The sequence below is a fragment of the Hemitrygon akajei genome, chromosome 18, assembly GCF_048418815.1.
Source record: "Hemitrygon akajei chromosome 18, sHemAka1.3, whole genome shotgun sequence".
NCBI lineage: Eukaryota > Metazoa > Chordata > Chondrichthyes > Myliobatiformes > Dasyatidae > Hemitrygon > Hemitrygon akajei.
Window position 1 is genome coordinate 70,034,890 of NC_133141.1, and position 19,495 is coordinate 70,054,384.

General features: G+C 50.6%; 1 protein-coding gene across 1 annotated transcript in view; it reads left to right on the forward strand.

The window, feature by feature from the left end:
• The window catches only part of LOC140741503 (uncharacterized), a 218,847-nt gene extending 199,490 nt beyond the window's left edge, over positions 1-19,357 (forward strand). Inside the window, exon 11 of the mRNA XM_073071780.1 lies at positions 13,947-19,357. Within this exon, the coding sequence (XP_072927881.1) occupies positions 13,947-17,732 (3,786 nt within the window). The 3' untranslated portion in view covers positions 17,733-19,357. The remainder of the gene's footprint in view (positions 1-13,946) is intronic.
• Positions 19,358-19,495: the final 138 nt, after the last annotated feature.

Below are 19,495 nucleotides of genomic sequence, written 5' to 3' on the forward strand. Positions count from 1 at the left end.
TATGAGCCTTTGAAAATCTCTCACATTCCCTTAAGTGAAGGTTCCTAAGAGGGTGATTCACTTATTTAGTAATTGGTGGTTGTCGTATTGGGCGCCTCGTCTTCATGCTTCCATCCAAATGTGGAAATTACAGCCGCATTCCCGTCCAGCCACGTTGATGTCACGGTGAAGAAAGCTCACCAACACCTCTACTTCCCCAGGATGCTGAAGAAATTTGACCCTCAGCAATTTTTATCGCAGCACCACAGAACGCCTCCTATCTGGATGCACCACACCTTGGTATGGCAACTGCTCTGTACGTGACCACAAGAAACTGCAGAAGGTTATAGTCACAGCTCAGTACATCACAGGAACCAGCCTTCCCCCGTGGAGTCGGTCTACATGTCTCGCTGCCTCAGTAAAGCAGGCAGTGTAATCAAAGACCCCACCCACCCCAATATTCTCTCTTCTCCTGCCTCCCATCGGGCAGAAGACACAAAAGCCTGAAAGCACATACCACCAAGCTCAAGGACAGCTTTGAGCCACTGTTATCAGACTCTTGTACGATAAGATAGACTCTTGGCCCCATAATCTACCTCGTTATGATCTTGAACTTTATCATTTACCCACACTGCACTCTTTTGGTAGCTTTTACATGTCATTCTGCATTGTTATTGTTTTACTTTATTCGAGCTCAATGCTCTGTGTAATGGTTGATCTGTATGAACAGTACGCAAGGCAAGCTTTCTATGTAGGTTGGTGTGTCTGACAATAATAAACCAATTATCATCATCATTGTGTGCCATGTCATATGACATCATCATTTTGTGCTGTGTCGTATGATGTGGGTGATCACGGTCTTTCCATGATCATGATTGTTCTTGGCAAATTTTTCTACAGAAGTGGTTTGCTATTGCCTTCTGAGGCAGTGTCTTTACAAGATGGGTGACCCCAGTCATTATCAATACTCTTCAGCCATTGTCTGCCTGGCGTCAGTGGTCACATAACCAGGACTCGTGATCTGCACCGGCTGCTCGTACGACCATCCACCACCTGCTCCCTGATTGGCGGAGGCAGGGGGGCTAAGTCGGTGCTACACTTTGCCCAAGGGTGACCTGCAGGCTAGTGGAGGGAAGGAGTGCCTTACTCCTCCTTTGGTAGAAACATACTGTATTTCCACCCCACATCCAGTGCCAATACCAATACCGATCAGGCTAATGGCTCCAGGGCACAAGTTTGTTCTGCTCTTGGACCTCTTCCCTAATTTTATCAAATGCCATCATCATATCCTCCATTACTTGGCCATAGGTTTAGAGTGAGAGAGAAGAAAGATTCAACGGGGCAAGTTTTTTGCACAGAGGAGTACATGGAACGAGCTACCACAGGAACTGGTAGAGCCAGATACAATTACAACAATTAAGACATTTAGAAAGGTAAAGCTAATCTTTAATCTTTAGGGGCAACTTCTTCTTGCAAAGGTAGGTTGGTTTATGGAATGAATCGCCAGAGGCAGGTATAATATCAATATTTAGAGGACACTTGAACAGGTAGATGAATAGGAAAGATTAGAAGGGATATGGGCCAAAGGCGGGCAGATAGGACTAACTTAGATAAGGAGTTTGAAGAGACTTGGCATGTCACCAAAGACACTCGCAAGTTTCTACAGATCTACCATGGAGAGCATTCTAATTGGCTGCACCACCATCTGGTATGGGGTGGCGGGAGGGGGGGAAGCTATTGCACAGGATCAAAATAAGCTGCAAAGAGCTCTAAGCTTAATCAGATCCTTCCTGGGCACCAGCCTCCATAGTACAAAGAGCAATCCCTCAAACAGGCAGCATTCATCAGTAAGAGCCCCCATCACCCAGGATATGCCCTCTTCTCACTGTTACCATCAGGGAGGAGGTACAGGAGCCTGAAGACACACACTCAGCGATTCAGGAACAGCTTCTTCCCCTCTGCCATCAGGGAGGAGGTACAGGAGCCTGAAGACACACACTCGACGATTCAGGAACAGCTCCTTCCCCTCTGCCATCAGGGAGGGGGTACAGGAGCCTGAAGACACACACTCGACGATTCAGGAACAGCTTCTTCCCCTCTGCCATCAGGGAGGAGGTACAGGAGCCTGAAGACACACACTCAGCGATTCAGGAACAGCTTCTTCCCCTCTGCCATCAGGGAGGAGGTACAGGAGCCTGAAAACACACACTGAACGATTCAGGAACAGCTTCTTCCTCTCTGCCATCAGGGAGGAGGTACAGGAGCCTGAAGACACACACTCGACGATTCAGGAACAGCTTCTTCCCCTCTGCCATCAGGGAGGAGGTACAGGAGCCTGCAGACACACACTCAACGATTCAGGAACAGCTTCTTCCCCTCTGCCATCAGGGAGCGGGTACAGGAGCCTGAAGACACACACTCAACGATTCAGGAACAGCTTCTTCCTCTCTGCCATCAGGGAGGAGGTACAGGAGCCTGAAGACACACACTCGACGATTCAGGAACAGCTTCTTCCCCTCTGCCATCAGGGAGGAGGTACAGGAGCCTGAAGACACACACTCAGCAATTCAGGAACAGCTTCTTTCCCTCTGCCATCAGGGAGGAGGTACAGGAGCCTGAAGACACACACTCCGCGATTCAGGAACAGCTTCTTCCCCTCTGCCATCAGGGAGGAGGTACAGGAGCCTGAAAACACACACTGAACGATTCAGGAACAGCTTCTTCCTCTCTGCCATCAGGGAGGAGGTACAGGAGCCTGAAGACACACACTCAACGATTCAGCAACAGCTTCTTCCCCTCTGCCATCAGGGAGGAGGTACAGGAGCCTGAAGACACACACTCAGCGATTCAGGAACAGCTTCTTCCCCTCTGCCATCAGGGAGGAGGTACAGGAGCCTGAAAACACACACTGAACGATTCAGGAACAGCTTCTTCCTCTCTACCATCAGGGAGGAGGTACAGGAGCCTGAAGACACACACTCAGCGATTCAGGAACAGCTTCTTCCCCTCCGCCATCAGGGAGGAGGTACAGGAGCCTGAAAACACACACTGAACGATTCAGGAACAGCTTCTTCCCCTCCGCCATCAGGGAGGAGGTACAGGAGCCTGAAGACACACACTCAACGATTCAGGAACAGCTTCTTCCTCTCTGCCATCAGGGAGGAGGTACAGGAGCCTGAAGACACACACTCAACGATTCAGGAACAGCTTCTTCCTCTCTGCCATCAGGGAGGAGGTACAGGAGCCTGAAGACACACACTCAACGATTCAGGAACAGCTTCTTCCCCTCTGCCATCAGGGAGGAGGTACAGGAGCCTGAATACACACACTCAACGATTCAGGAACAGCTTCTTCCCCTCTGCCAACAGGGAGGAGGTACAGGAGCCTGAAGACACACACTCAACGATTCAGGAACAGCTTCTTCCCCTCTGCCATCAGGGAGGAGGTACAGGAGCCTGAAGGCACACATTCAGTGATTCAGGAACAGCTTCTTCCCCTCTGCCATCAGGGAGGAGGTACAGGAGCCTGAAGGCACACATTCAGTGATTCAGGAACAGCTTCTTCCCCTCTGCCATCAGGGAGGAGGTACAGGAGCCTGAAGACACACACTCAGCAATTCAGGAACAGCTTCTTCTCCTCTGCCATCAGGGAGGAGGTACAGGAGCCTGAAAACACACACTGAACGATTCAGGAACAGCTTCTTCCTCTCTACCATCAGGGAGGAGGTACAGGAGCCTGAAGACACACACTCAGCGATTCAGGAACAGCTTCTTCCCCTCCGCCATCAGGGAGGAGGTACAGGAGCCTGAAGACACACACTGAACGATTCAGGAACAGCTTCTTCCTCTCTGCCATCAGGGAGGAGGTACAGGAGCCTGAAGACACACACTCAACGATTCAGCAACAGCTTCTTCCCCTCTGCCATCAGGGAGGAGGTACAGGAGCCTGAAGACACACACTCAGCGATTCAGGAACAGCTTCTTCCCCTCTGCCATCAGGGAGGAGGTACAGGAGCCTGAAGACACACACTGAACGATTCAGGAACAGCTTCTTCCTCTCTGCCATCAGGGAGGAGGTACAGGAGCCTGAAGACACACACTCAGCGATTCAGGAACAGCTTCTTCCCCTCCGCCATCAGGGAGGAGGTACAGGAGCCTGAAGACACACACTGAACGATTCAGGAACAGCTTCTTCCTCTCTGCCATCAGGGAGGAGGTACAGGAGCCTGAAGACACACACTCAACGATTCAGCAACAGCTTCTTCCCCTCTGCCATCAGGGAGGAGGTACAGGAGCCTGAAGACACACACTCAGCGATTCAGGAACAGCTTCTTCCCCTCTGCCATCAGGGAGGAGGTACAGGAGCCTGAAAACACACACTGAACGATTCAGGAACAGCTTCTTCCTCTCTGCCATCAGGGAGGAGGTACAGGAGCCTGAAGACACACACTCAGCGATTCAGGAACAGCTTCTTCCCCTCCGCCATCAGGGAGGAGGTACAGGAGCCTGAAAACACACACTGAACGATTCAGGAACAGCTTCTTCCCCTCTGCCATCAGGGAGGAGGTACAGGAGCCTGAAGACAAACACTCAACGATTCAGGAACAGCTTCTTCCCCTCTGCCATCAGGGAGGAGGTACAGGAGCCTGAAGACACACACTCAACGATTCAGGAACAGCTTCTTCCCCTCTGCCATCAGGGAGGAGGTACAGGAGCCTGAAGGCACACATTCAGTGATTCAGGAACAGCTTCTTCCCCTCTGCCATCAGGGAGGAGGTACAGGAGCCTGAAGGCACACATTCAGTGATTCAGGAACAGCTTCTTCCCCTCTGCCATCAGGGAGGAGGTACAGGAGCCTGAAGACACACACTCAGCAATTCAGGAACAGCTTCTTCCTCTCTACCATCAGGGAGGAGGTACAGGAGCCTGAAGACACACACTCAGCGATTCAGGAACAGCTTCTTCCCCTCCGCCATCAGGGAGGAGGTACAGGAGCCTGAAGACACACACTGAACGATTCAGGAACAGCTTCTTCCTCTCTGCCATCAGGGAGGAGGTACAGGAGCCTGAAGACACACACTCAACGATTCAGCAACAGCTTCTTCCCCTCTGCCATCAGGGAGGAGGTACAGGAGCCTGAAGACACACACTCCGCGATTCAGGAACAGCTTCTTCCCCTCTGCCATCAGGGAGGAGGTACAGGAGCCTGAAAACACACACTGAACGATTCAGGAACAGCTTCTTCCTCTCTGCCATCAGGGAGGAGGTACAGGAGCCTGAAGACACACACTCAACGATTCAGCAACAGCTTCTTCCCCTCTGCCATCAGGGAGGAGGTACAGGAGCCTGAAGACACACACTCAGCGATTCAGGAACAGCTTCTTCCCCTCTGCCATCAGGGAGGAGGTACAGGAGCCTGAAAACACACACTGAACGATTCAGGAACAGCTTCTTCCTCTCTACCATCAGGGAGGAGGTACAGGAGCCTGAAGACACACACTCAGCGATTCAGGAACAGCTTCTTCCCCTCCGCCATCAGGGAGCAGGTACAGGAGCCTGAAAACACACACTGAACGATTCAGGAACAGCTTCTTCCCCTCCGCCATCAGGGAGGAGGTACAGGAGCCTGAAGACACACACTCAACGATTCAGGAACAGCTTCTTCCTCTCTGCCATCAGGGAGGAGGTACAGGAGCCTGAAGACACACACTCAACAATTCAGGAACAGCTTCTTCCTCTCTGCCATCAGGGAGGAGGTACAGGAGCCTGAAGACACACACTCAACGATTCAGGAACAGCTTCTTCCCCTCTGCCATCAGGGAGGAGGTACAGGAGCCTGAATACACACACTCAACGATTCAGGAACAGCTTCTTCCCCTCTGCCAACAGGGAGGAGGTACAGGAGCCTGAAGACACACACTCAACGATTCAGGAACAGCTTCTTCCCCTCTGCCATCAGGGAGGAGGTACAGGAGCCTGAAGGCACACATTCAGTGATTCAGGAACAGCTTCTTCCCCTCTGCCATCAGGGAGGAGGTACAGGAGCCTGAAGGCACACATTCAGTGATTCAGGAACAGCTTCTTCCCCTCTGCCATCAGGGAGGAGGTACAGGAGCCTGAAGACACACACTCAGCAATTCAGGAACAGCTTCTTCTCCTCTGCCATCAGGGAGGAGGTACAGGAGCCTGAAAACACACACTGAACGATTCAGGAACAGCTTCTTCCTCTCTACCATCAGGGAGGAGGTACAGGAGCCTGAAGACACACACTCAGCGATTCAGGAACAGCTTCTTCCCCTCCGCCATCAGGGAGGAGGTACAGGAGCCTGAAGACACACACTGAACGATTCAGGAACAGCTTCTTCCTCTCTGCCATCAGGGAGGAGGTACAGGAGCCTGAAGACACACACTCAACGATTCAGCAACAGCTTCTTCCCCTCTGCCATCAGGGAGGAGGTACAGGAGCCTGAAGACACACACTCAGCGATTCAGGAACAGCTTCTTCCCCTCTGCCATCAGGGAGGAGGTACAGGAGCCTGAAGACACACACTGAACGATTCAGGAACAGCTTCTTCCTCTCTGCCATCAGGGAGGAGGTACAGGAGCCTGAAGACACACACTCAACGATTCAGCAACAGCTTCTTCCCCTCTGCCATCAGGGAGGAGGTACAGGAGCCTGAAGACACACACTCAGCGATTCAGGAACAGCTTCTTCCCCTCTGCCATCAGGGAGGAGGTACAGGAGCCTGAAGACACACACTGAACGATTCAGGAACAGCTTCTTCCTCTCTGCCATCAGGGAGGAGGTACAGGAGCCTGAAGACACACACTCAGCGATTCAGGAACAGCTTCTTCCCCTCCGCCATCAGGGAGGAGGTACAGGAGCCTGAAGACACACACTGAACGATTCAGGAACAGCTTCTTCCTCTCTGCCATCAGGGAGGAGGTACAGGAGCCTGAAGACACACACTCAGCGATTCAGGAACAGCTTCTTCCCCTCTGCCATCAGGGAGGAGGTACAGGAGCCTGAAGACACACACTGAACGATTCAGGAACAGCTTCTTCCTCTCTGCCATCAGGGAGGAGGTACAGGAGCCTGAAGACACACACTCAGCGATTCAGGAACAGCTTCTTCCCCTCCGCCATCAGGGAGGAGGTACAGGAGCCTGAAGACACACACTGAACGATTCAGGAACAGCTTCTTCCTCTCTGCCATCAGGGAGGAGGTACAGGAGCCTGAAGACACACACTCAACGATTCAGCAACAGCTTCTTCCCCTCTGCCATCAGGGAGGAGGTACAGGAGCCTGAAGACACACACTCAGCGATTCAGGAACAGCTTCTTCCCCTCTGCCATCAGGGAGGAGGTACAGGAGCCTGAATACACACACTCAACGATTCAGGAACAGCTTCTTCCCCTCTGCCAACAGGGAGGAGGTACAGGAGCCTGAAGACACACACTCAACGATTCAGGAACAGCTTCTTCCCCTCTGCCATCAGGGAGGAGGTACAGGAGCCTGAAGGCACACATTCAGTGATTCAGGAACAGCTTCTTCCCCTCTGCCATCAGGGAGGAGGTACAGGAGCCTGAAGGCACACATTCAGTGATTCAGGAACAGCTTCTTCCCCTCTGCCATCAGGGAGGAGGTACAGGAGCCTGAAGACACACACTCAGCAATTCAGGAACAGCTTCTTCTCCTCTGCCATCAGGGAGGAGGTACAGGAGCCTGAAAACACACACTGAACGATTCAGGAACAGCTTCTTCCTCTCTACCATCAGGGAGGAGGTACAGGAGCCTGAAGACACACACTCAGCGATTCAGGAACAGCTTCTTCCCCTCCGCCATCAGGGAGGAGGTACAGGAGCCTGAAGACACACACTGAACGATTCAGGAACAGCTTCTTCCTCTCTGCCATCAGGGAGGAGGTACAGGAGCCTGAAGACACACACTCAACGATTCAGCAACAGCTTCTTCCCCTCTGCCATCAGGGAGGAGGTACAGGAGCCTGAAGACACACACTCAGCGATTCAGGAACAGCTTCTTCCCCTCTGCCATCAGGGAGGAGGTACAGGAGCCTGAAGACACACACTGAACGATTCAGGAACAGCTTCTTCCTCTCTGCCATCAGGGAGGAGGTACAGGAGCCTGAAGACACACACTCAACGATTCAGCAACAGCTTCTTCCCCTCTGCCATCAGGGAGGAGGTACAGGAGCCTGAAGACACACACTCAGCGATTCAGGAACAGCTTCTTCCCCTCTGCCATCAGGGAGGAGGTACAGGAGCCTGAAGACACACACTGAACGATTCAGGAACAGCTTCTTCCTCTCTGCCATCAGGGAGGAGGTACAGGAGCCTGAAGACACACACTCAGCGATTCAGGAACAGCTTCTTCCCCTCCGCCATCAGGGAGGAGGTACAGGAGCCTGAAGACACACACTGAACGATTCAGGAACAGCTTCTTCCTCTCTGCCATCAGGGAGGAGGTACAGGAGCCTGAAGACACACACTCAGCGATTCAGGAACAGCTTCTTCCCCTCTGCCATCAGGGAGGAGGTACAGGAGCCTGAAGACACACACTGAACGATTCAGGAACAGCTTCTTCCTCTCTGCCATCAGGGAGGAGGTACAGGAGCCTGAAGACACACACTCAGCGATTCAGGAACAGCTTCTTCCCCTCCGCCATCAGGGAGGAGGTACAGGAGCCTGAAGACACACACTGAACGATTCAGGAACAGCTTCTTCCTCTCTGCCATCAGGGAGGAGGTACAGGAGCCTGAAGACACACACTCAACGATTCAGCAACAGCTTCTTCCCCTCTGCCATCAGGGAGGAGGTACAGGAGCCTGAAGACACACACTCAGCGATTCAGGAACAGCTTCTTCCCCTCTGCCATCAGGGAGGAGGTACAGGAGCCTGAAAACACACACTGAACGATTCAGGAACAGCTTCTTCCTCTCTGCCATCAGGGAGGAGGTACAGGAGCCTGAAGACACACACTCAGCGATTCAGGAACAGCTTCTTCCCCTCCGCCATCAGGGAGGAGGTACAGGAGCCTGAAAACACACACTGAACGATTCAGGAACAGCTTCTTCCCCTCTGCCATCAGGGAGGAGGTACAGGAGCCTGAAGACAAACACTCAACGATTCAGGAACAGCTTCTTCCCCTCTGCCATCAGGGAGGAGGTACAGGAGCCTGAAGACACACACTCAACGATTCAGGAACAGCTTCTTCCCCTCTGCCATCAGGGAGGAGGTACAGGAGCCTGAAGGCACACATTCAGTGATTCAGGAACAGCTTCTTCCCCTCTGCCATCAGGGAGGAGGTACAGGAGCCTGAAGGCACACATTCAGTGATTCAGGAACAGCTTCTTCCCCTCTGCCATCAGGGAGGAGGTACAGGAGCCTGAAGACACACACTCAGCAATTCAGGAACAGCTTATTCCTCTCTACCATCAGGGAGGAGGTACAGGAGCCTGAAGACACACACTCAGCGATTCAGGAACAGCTTCTTCCCCTCCGCCATCAGGGAGGAGGTACAGGAGCCTGAAGACACACACTGAACGATTCAGTAACAGCTTCTTCCTCTCTGCCATCAGGGAGGAGGTACAGGAGCCTGAAGACACACACTCAACGATTCAGCAACAGCTTCTTCCCCTCTGCCATCAGGGAGGAGGTACAGGAGCCTGAAGACACACACTCCGCGATTCAGGAACAGCTTCTTCCCCTCTGCCATCAGGGAGGAGGTACAGGAGCCTGAAAACACACACTGAACGATTCAGGAACAGCTTCTTCCTCTCTGCCATCAGGGAGGAGGTACAGGAGCCTGAAGACACACACTCAACGATTCAGCAACAGCTTCTTCCCCTCTGCCATCAGGGAGGAGGTACAGGAGCCTGAAGACACACACTCAGCGATTCAGGAACAGCTTCTTCCCCTCTGCCATCAGGGAGGAGGTACAGGAGCCTGAAAACACACACTGAACGATTCAGGAACAGCTTCTTCCTCTCTACCATCAGGGAGGAGGTACAGGAGCCTGAAGACACACACTCAGCGATTCAGGAACAGCTTCTTCCCCTCCGCCATCAGGGAGGAGGTACAGGAGCCTGAAAACACACACTGAACGATTCAGGAACAGCTTCTTCCCCTCCGCCATCAGGGAGGAGGTACAGGAGCCTGAAGACACACACTCAACGATTCAGGAACAGCTTCTTCCTCTCTGCCATCAGGGAGGAGGTACAGGAGCCTGAAGACACACACTCAACAATTCAGGAACAGCTTCTTCCTCTCTGCCATCAGGGAGGAGGTACAGGAGCCTGAAGACACACACTCAACGATTCAGGAACAGCTTCTTCCCCTCTGCCAACAGGGAGGATGTACAGGAGCCTGAAGACACACACTCAACGATTCAGGAACAGCTTCTTCCCCTCTGCCATCAGGGAGGAGGTACAGGAGCCTGAAGGCACACATTCAGTGATTCAGGAACAGCTTCTTCCCCTCTGCCATCAGGGAGGAGGTACAGGAGCCTGAAGGCACACATTCAGTGATTCAGGAACAGCTTCTTCCCCTCTGCCATCAGGGAGGAGGTACAGGAGCCTGAAGACACACACTCAGCAATTCAGGAACAGCTTCTTCTCCTCTGCCATCAGGGAGGAGGTACAGGAGCCTGAAAACACACACTGAACGATTCAGGAACAGCTTCTTCCTCTCTACCATCAGGGAGGAGGTACAGGAGCCTGAAGACACACACTCAGCGATTCAGGAACAGCTTCTTCCCCTCCGCCATCAGGGAGGAGGTACAGGAGCCTGAAGACACACACTGAACGATTCAGGAACAGCTTCTTCCTCTCTGCCATCAGGGAGGAGGTACAGGAGCCTGAAGACACACACTCAACGATTCAGCAACAGCTTCTTCCCCTCTGCCATCAGGGAGGAGGTACAGGAGCCTGAAGACACACACTCAGCGATTCAGGAACAGCTTCTTCCCCTCTGCCATCAGGGAGGAGGTACAGGAGCCTGAAGACACACACTGAACGATTCAGGAACAGCTTCTTCCTCTCTGCCATCAGGGAGGAGGTACAGGAGCCTGAAGACACACACTCAGCGATTCAGGAACAGCTTCTTCCCCTCCGCCATCAGGGAGGAGGTACAGGAGCCTGAAGACACACACTGAACGATTCAGGAACAGCTTCTTCCTCTCTGCCATCAGGGAGGAGGTACAGGAGCCTGAAGACACACACTCAACGATTCAGCAACAGCTTCTTCCCCTCTGCCATCAGGGAGGAGGTACAGGAGCCTGAAGACACACACTCAGCGATTCAGGAACAGCTTCTTCCCCTCTGCCATCAGGGAGGAGGTACAGGAGCCTGAAAACACACACTGAACGATTCAGGAACAGCTTCTTCCTCTCTGCCATCAGGGAGGAGGTACAGGAGCCTGAAGACACACACTCAGCGATTCAGGAACAGCTTCTTCCCCTCCGCCATCAGGGAGGAGGTACAGGAGCCTGAAAACACACACTGAACGATTCAGGAACAGCTTCTTCCCCTCTGCCATCAGGGAGGAGGTACAGGAGCCTGAAGACACACACTCAATGATTCAGGAACAGCTTCTTCCCCTCTGCCATCAGGGAGGAGGTACAGGAGCCTGAAGACACACACTCAACGATTCAGGAACAGCTTCTTCCCCTCTGCCATCAGGGAGGAGGTACAGGAGCCTGAAGGCACACATTCAGTGATTCAGGAACAGCTTCTTCCCCTCTGCCATCAGGGAGGAGGTACAGGAGCCTGAAGGCACACATTCAGTGATTCAGGAACAGCTTCTTCCCCTCTGCCATCAGGGAGGAGGTACAGGAGCCTGAAGACACACACTCAGCAATTCAGGAACAGCTTCTTCCTCTCTACCATCAGGGAGGAGGTACAGGAGCCTGAAGACACACACTCAGCGATTCAGGAACAGCTTCTTCCCCTCCGCCATCAGGGAGGAGGTACAGGAGCCTGAAGACACACACTGAACGATTCAGGAACAGCTTCTTCCTCTCTGCCATCAGGGAGGAGGTACAGGAGCCTGAAGACACACACTCAACGATTCAGCAACAGCTTCTTCCCCTCTGCCATCAGGGAGGAGGTACAGGAGCCTGAAGACACACACTCAGCGATTCAGGAACAGCTTCTTCCCCTCTGCCATCAGGGAGGAGGTACAGGAGCCTGAAGACACACACTGAACGATTCAGGAACAGCTTCTTCCTCTCTGCCATCAGGGAGGAGGTACAGGAGCCTGAAGACACACACTCAGCGATTCAGGAACAGCTTCTTCCCCTCCGCCATCAGGGAGGAGGTACAGGAGCCTGAAGACACACACTGAACGATTCAGGAACAGCTTCTTCCTCTCTGCCATCAGGGAGGAGGTACAGGAGCCTGAAGACACACACTCAACGATTCAGGAACAGCTTCTTCCTCTCTGCCATCAGGGAGGAGGTACAGGAGCCTGAAGACACACACTCAACGATTCAGGAACAGCTTCTTCCTCTCTGCCATCAGGGAGGAGGTACAGGAGCCTGAAGACACACACTCAACGATTCAGGAACAGCTTCTTCCCCTCTGCCATCAGGGAGGAGGTACAGGAGCCTGAATACACACACTCAATGATTCAGGAACAGCTTCTTCCCCTCTGCCATCAGGGAGGAGGTACAGGAGCCTGAAGGCACACATTCAGTGATTCAGGAACAGCTTCTTCCCCTCTGCCATCAGGGAGGAGGTACAGGAGCCTGAAGGCACACATTCAGTGATTCAGGAACAGCTTCTTCCCCTCTGCCATCAGGGAGGAGGTACAGGAGCCTGAAGGCACACATTCAGTGATTCAGGAACAGCTTCTTCCCCTCTGCCATCAGGGAGGAGGTACAGGAGCCTGAAGACACACACTCAATGATTCAGGAACAGCTTCTTCCCCTCTGCCATCAGGGAGGAGGTACAGGAGCCTGAAGGCACACACTCAACGATTCAGGAACAGCTTCTTCCCCTCTGCCATCAGGGAGGAGGTACAGGAGCCTGAAGGCACACACTCAACGATTCAGGAACAGCTTCTTCCCCTCTGCCATCAGGGAGGGGGTACAGGAGCCTGAAGACACACATTCAGTGACTCAGGAACAGCTTCTTCCCCTCTGCCATCTAATTCCTAAATGGACATTGAACCCCTGAACACTACCTCACTACATTTTTATTTTTATTTTTGCATTATTTATTTAGTTTAACTATTTAATATTTATATGCTTATTATAATTCAGTTTTTTTCTATATTAATGTACTGCTGCTGCTAAGTTAACAAATTTCACAACACATGCCGGTGATAATAAACCTGATTCTGATTCTGAAATGTGTGTTGTTTGTATCAAATCAAACCAGCAAGAATTTGGGGACAAATGTCTCCATGCTTCCAGCACAAACATAGTGTGTCCACAACTCACTAACCTGTACATCTTTGGACTGTGGGAGGAAACTTGTGCACCTGGAGGAAGGCCTAGATAGAGTGGATGTGAAGAGCATGCTTCCTGCAGAGGGTGAGTCTAGCATCAGAGGGCACGGCCTCAGATTAGAGGGGACGTCCATTTAGAGCAGAGATGAGGAGGAATTCTTCAGCCAGAGGGTGGTGAATTTGTGGAATTTGTTGCCACAGGTGGCTGTGGCCAGGTTACTGGGTGCATTTAAGGCAGAGGTTCATAGGTTCTTGATTAGTCAAGGCGTCAAAGGATACAGGGAGAAGGCAAGAGAATGGGGTTGAGAGGGAAGTGAATCAGCCATGATGAAATGGTGGAGCAGACTTGATGGGCTGAATGGCCTAATTCTGCTCTTATGTCTTGTGGTCTAATAGTAACAGTGTTATGCTAGCTACTGTAATAACCACGCCAATCCTGCTCAGTAACTCTACCGGAAACTTCTGGGAATCACTAATGTTTCCTTATTTTTCTTCCAGGATGAGTTTAAGAAGCTTTATGCTCAACTGGAAATACACAAAACCAAGAAGATGACTACCAACAACCCACACCTTCAGAAGAAGAGGAGCTCGAGGAGGGGACTAGGTCGCTCCATCATCAAACGCATCACGGAGATTCCCGATTCAATGAGCCGGCAGTGCAGTAGGACTGAGAGGGGTGGATCCATTGGAACTGGGAGTCACTCCGGTTCCTACAAGAAGAAGTTTAATGAACCCTCCAGCTCCAGCATGAAGGTCAGAGAAGATTCCATCAAACGGGTCTTTTCAATACGGAAGTCCCACAGTACATATGACCACATGAGGGGCCACCGGGATGGTCACTCTGGCAGGTCAGATTCCTCCACAAGGGACCCTTCCCTGCTGGATTCCCTGATGAGAAAGAAACTTGCAAAAAAGGCTTCGGAGAGGTCGGACACGGAGTCGCTGGATGCAGCGCCGCTGGTGTGCAAGTCGGCCAGTGCGCAAAACCTAACAGTGGACAAGCCCTCGTTGCCCTCCAAACTGGGCACCCTGCAGAAGTCTCTCAGTGTGGTCACCTGCGCGAAGGAAAAGGCGGTAATGTTCACCAGGAAGAGTGAGGAGAACCCAAAGCAGGTCGGCGAGAGAGCTCTGAAGAAGTTGTCAACCAAGCAAGCACCAACCAGCCTCCAGCTCCCCACTGTCGGGGCGCAGCCGGACGAAGCAGTTAAGACGACCAGAGGGGACAGGCAACAGGTACACACGGAAGGCACAGCAAGACTACACTTACAAGATGGCCGCAACAAGTGTCCGGCTCACCCTGCAGACTCCCAGAACCTACAGCCCCCGTCTGCTGAGACAAGGTATCACAAACACGTCACAATCAAGAGCGGCGGCGTGGACAGATCGCACTCCTCGGGGAAGCTGGACTGCAGAAAGAAACCCGTGGACGTGGAGAGGAAACATCACAGCTTTCGGCACGCTGGCACGGGCAGCACTCTGGGTGGGGACGTGAAAGAGGCGGCTGCGAGTCGAAATGAACCCCGGGGGCCAGCAAATAAGCGTTCGGGGACCAGCTCGTCCCCAACCAGACTTGGTAAATCAGCTGAATCTTCAAAGACAGAACAGGAAGAGATGCCTTCCAATACCAATAAGACAGAATCTGAGCAGGCAGGTCACGTCAAAACAGGGGAGAATAAGCGAGAAAAATACATGTCACTGATAAAACAAGCGTCAACAAATAGTGCAATTATTTGTCCATGGGACACAACGGGAGGGGTAAATTCGATGGCAGACATAAGTGCGGACCAGAGAAAGGGGCGGTCTTTGTCCATTTGCACTTTGGCTCCTGAATCACTTATGCATGGCTCCTTCAAAACAAAGCCTATGAACCTCTCCTTAAAGCAGCCCAAGGGATTTGGGCTGTCTCTGAAACATCTGGTGACACCGGGAAAGACGAGAGGCAGCAAAAGAGAAAAATCCACCAAAGCGAGCGAGACAGGGAAGGGCAGTCCTGACCAGGAGCGGGTTAATGGGGCGGAGGCGATAGGTTCAATGGGTAAAGCTACATCTATGGAGTTCAGTCCACGAAAAAAGGAGAGCAAGGGCAGAGAAGACAAAACACAGCCAACCGATATACCCAAAGATATGTCTTCAGAATCTACTCAGCGGCACAGCGGAAGCAAGCGGGAAAAATATATGACCCTCTTAAAACGAGCATCTACAAGCTCTGCCATTATTTGTCCATGGGACGTCATTTTGAAAGGGGCGTCGCCCACTGAGGACCAGAAGAAGGAACGGTCTTTATCTGTTGGTGCTGGTGTATCAGGATCGCTTCTCCAAGGCGCCTTGAATGCAAAGGACACTAATGGTTCAATGCAACAGGGTAAGCGATTGGCATTGTCCCTGAGACAGCTGTTACCAAGTAAGGCGCGAAACAAAGATGTCAACCAACAGACCACCGATAAATCTAGAATTGCCGAGATCTGTCCCTGGGATGCTCAGAACAAGGAAACTTCTTCACAACCTCACAGAGCCAATGGCATGCCGAGCTGTTCCTGGGACACAGGTTATATGGAGAAACAACAGGAAAAGAGATTGTCTGTTGAAAAGAACAAAATCTCAGGTGCTGGTCCATCAATAAACTCTGCCATTGTTTGTCCGTGGGACTTACTTCTGAAGGAGACATCAGCCGGGGGCATGAGTGGTGAACAGAAGAAGGGACGGTCTTTATCTGTTTGTGCCGCAATCCCAGGATCATTTCTACAGAGTGCAAAAGATGCCAACAGCTCATTGCAACAGAACAAGCGATTAACATTGTCACTGAAACAGCTAGTGTCGCCAGGCAAGGTGAAGAACAGAGAGAACAAAGATGGCCAGTCGCAGCCTAGTGATAAATCTAAAGTTGCAGAGATCTGTCCCTGGGAAGTAGAAGATACCAAGAACAAGGATTCACCACTGCCCATTGATAAATCCAAAGCCACAGAGATCTGTCCCTGGGACTCAGGAGATACTCAGAACAAGGATGCCCCACAGCCCATTGATGAATCCAGTCTTGCAGATATTTGTCCTTGGGACTCAGAAGATACTAAGAACAAGAAATCTTCACAGCCCACTGACAAATCCAAAATTGCAGAGGTCTGTCCCTGGGATACTGGAGATTCCAACAACAAGGAAACTTTATTATCCACTGATAAATCTAAGGCTTCAGATATCTGTCCCTGGGACACAGTACATACTAAGAACAAGGATATTTCACTGCCCATTGATAAACTCAAAGCCACAGAGATCTGCCCCTGGGACTCAGGAAATACCAAAAATAAGGAAACTTCATTACTCACTGATAAAACGAAAGCTTCAGATGTCTGTCCCTGGGACTCCGGAGATACTAAGAACAAGGACATATCAGTGCCCACTGATAAACCCAAAATTGTAGATATCTGTCCCTGGGACACAGGAGATACTATTACAAACAAGGAAACTTCATTACCCACCAATAGATCTAACCTTGCAAATATCTGTCCCTGGGATGCAGGTGATACCGAGAGGAAAGAGGGAAAAACATTGCCCACTGAGGAATCTAAACTTGCAGATATCTGTCCCTGGGATGCAGGTGATACCGAGAGGAAAGAGGGAAAAACATTGCCCACTGAGGAATCTAAACTTGCAGATATCTGTCCCTGGGATGCAGGTGATACCGAGAAGAAAGAGGGAAAAACATTGCCCACTGAGGAATCTAAACTTGCAGATATCTGTCCCTGGGATGCAGGTGATACCGAGAGGAAAGAGGGAAAAACATTGCCCACTGAGGAATCTAAACTTGCAGATATCTGTCCGTGGGACACGGTTTCAGAAGAGACAAGAATCAATGCAAATCAGAAGAAGGGACGATCTCAGTCGGTGTTTGCAGCTGTCCCAGGGTCACTCATACAAGGCACCTTGAAGTCGAAAGGTATAAATGATTCGTCGTCACAATCCAAATGGTTAGCATTGTCACTGAAACTTAGAACAACATCTGGAAATGCAAAAGACGGAGAGGACAGTAATACATCTAAAGTTGGGGTCATCTGTCCTTGGGAAATAGGAGATGCTCAGAGTGACAAGGAGAGATCTAACCTTGCCGAGGTCTGTCCTTGGGAGACAACTGGGAGAAGTCAAAGAGTTACAAAAGCTAAAGGTGATCTAACCTCCTCTACCTCCCCTTGTGATGTGGAGACGGTGACAGCAACTCAAGCTGAAAACAGAGAAGGTGGGAACCCAACAGATAAGAAGGAGAATGTTGGTGGTTCGGCTGACAGCTGTCCTTGAAATTTGATAGATTATTGAGATGCCAAAGTGAAATGCTCTGATTCAATGGAAAAATAAATGATTCATTACAAGATTTCAAGTGTAAATATAGTGTGCAACACAATAAATTGCTTCTTCCCAGAATTTAGTTATTAATTTAATTTATTAATTTAATTTAGTTACTGATAATATTCTTGTCAGTAACAACATACTCTGCTTAGCCTACTTGTAACCTTAATAGAAGCAAGTGGAAATTCCACACTCCTAAATGTAATGATACAGATTTGACTCATAGAGCACAGACAGAATCAGGCCCTTTGGCCCACGGTCTCCATGGTGATGTAATTATTTCATCACCAGGGATAGGAAGTACAGGATGTTGATAATCAGCCCTAAATGAAATTAGATTTCTCTGACATAACTTCATAAAAACATCACTTCTGCTTTCTGGAATTGAAAGGCTTATCACTTGAGGAGCGTATGGCTCTGGGCATGTACTCACTGCAATTCAGAATAATGAGGGGGTATCTCACTGAACGGTGAAAGGCCTTGACTCAGTGGACGTGGAGAGGATGTTTCCTATGGTGGGAGGGTCTAAGACCAGAGGACACAGCCTCAGAATAGAGGTGTGTCCTTCTAGAATGGAGATGAGAAGGAATTTCTTGAGCCAGAGGGTGGTGAATCTATGGAATTCATTGCCACAGGTCATTGGGTATATTTAAAGAAGAGGTTGATAGATTCTTGATTAGTCAGGACATGAAGGGTACGGGGGGAGGCAGGAGATTGGGGCTGAAGGGAAATGGATCAGCCATAATGAAATGGCTGAGCAGACTTGATTGGCCAAATGGCCTCATTCTGTTCCTATTGCTTACGGTCTTATGATCTTTAGATGGCATATTTTGTCAAAGTCAAAGTAAAATTTATTATTGCAGTTCACATATGCTACCTTAAGATTCATTTTCTTGCAGGCAGTTACAGTAAAATAAAGAAATTCAACAGGATTTACAAAAACAGAACTATACATAAAACTATACATCAATCTTTACCTTCTCCAACTATTACCTCCTGCTTTTCCCTTAACCCCCACCCCTCCTCCATCCACATACCTTCACCCTCACCTGTCACCTACCAGCTTGTACACCTGGCTTCTTCCCCCTTCCTTTCCAGTCCTGTCGAAGAGTCTCGGCGCAAAATGCCAACTTTCCATTCCTCCCCACAGATGCTGCCAGACCTGCTGAATTCCTCCACTCATCTTGTGTGTGTGTGTTGCTCTCGATCTCGCGTGTTAAACATAAACAAAGACTGACAAGCAAACAATGTGCAAAAGAGGACAAATTCTGCAAATAAAAAAATGATATGAAATGAGTTGTAAAGAGTCTTTGAAAGTGAGTCTGTTGGCTGTGGAATCAGTTCAGAGTTGAGGTGAGTGCAGTTATCCACGCTGGTGTAGGGTTATGTAATAGGACAGATGACACATATTATTCATAATAGAAACTATTCTACATAATTTACTCACACCATCTTTGGCTGTGTTCACTTTAAGAGACAGTGTCTGACATAATGACATCAGTATAAGGTGACTGCTTCTGGTTTGTTTGTAATGGAAGTAAAGGGCTGCAGCTTTTGTTAAGCACAAAAAAAACCGATTCACGTATGTTTTATTCACAAAACCCTACATTGGCTCTCAGACAGGTCAACCACTGCAGTCGCTTTGAAGCTGCTGGAGTTTTGGGAGCAGAGCACTACCACATAGTTTGCACAGGCAGAAGCCCAGCTCGCGCTGC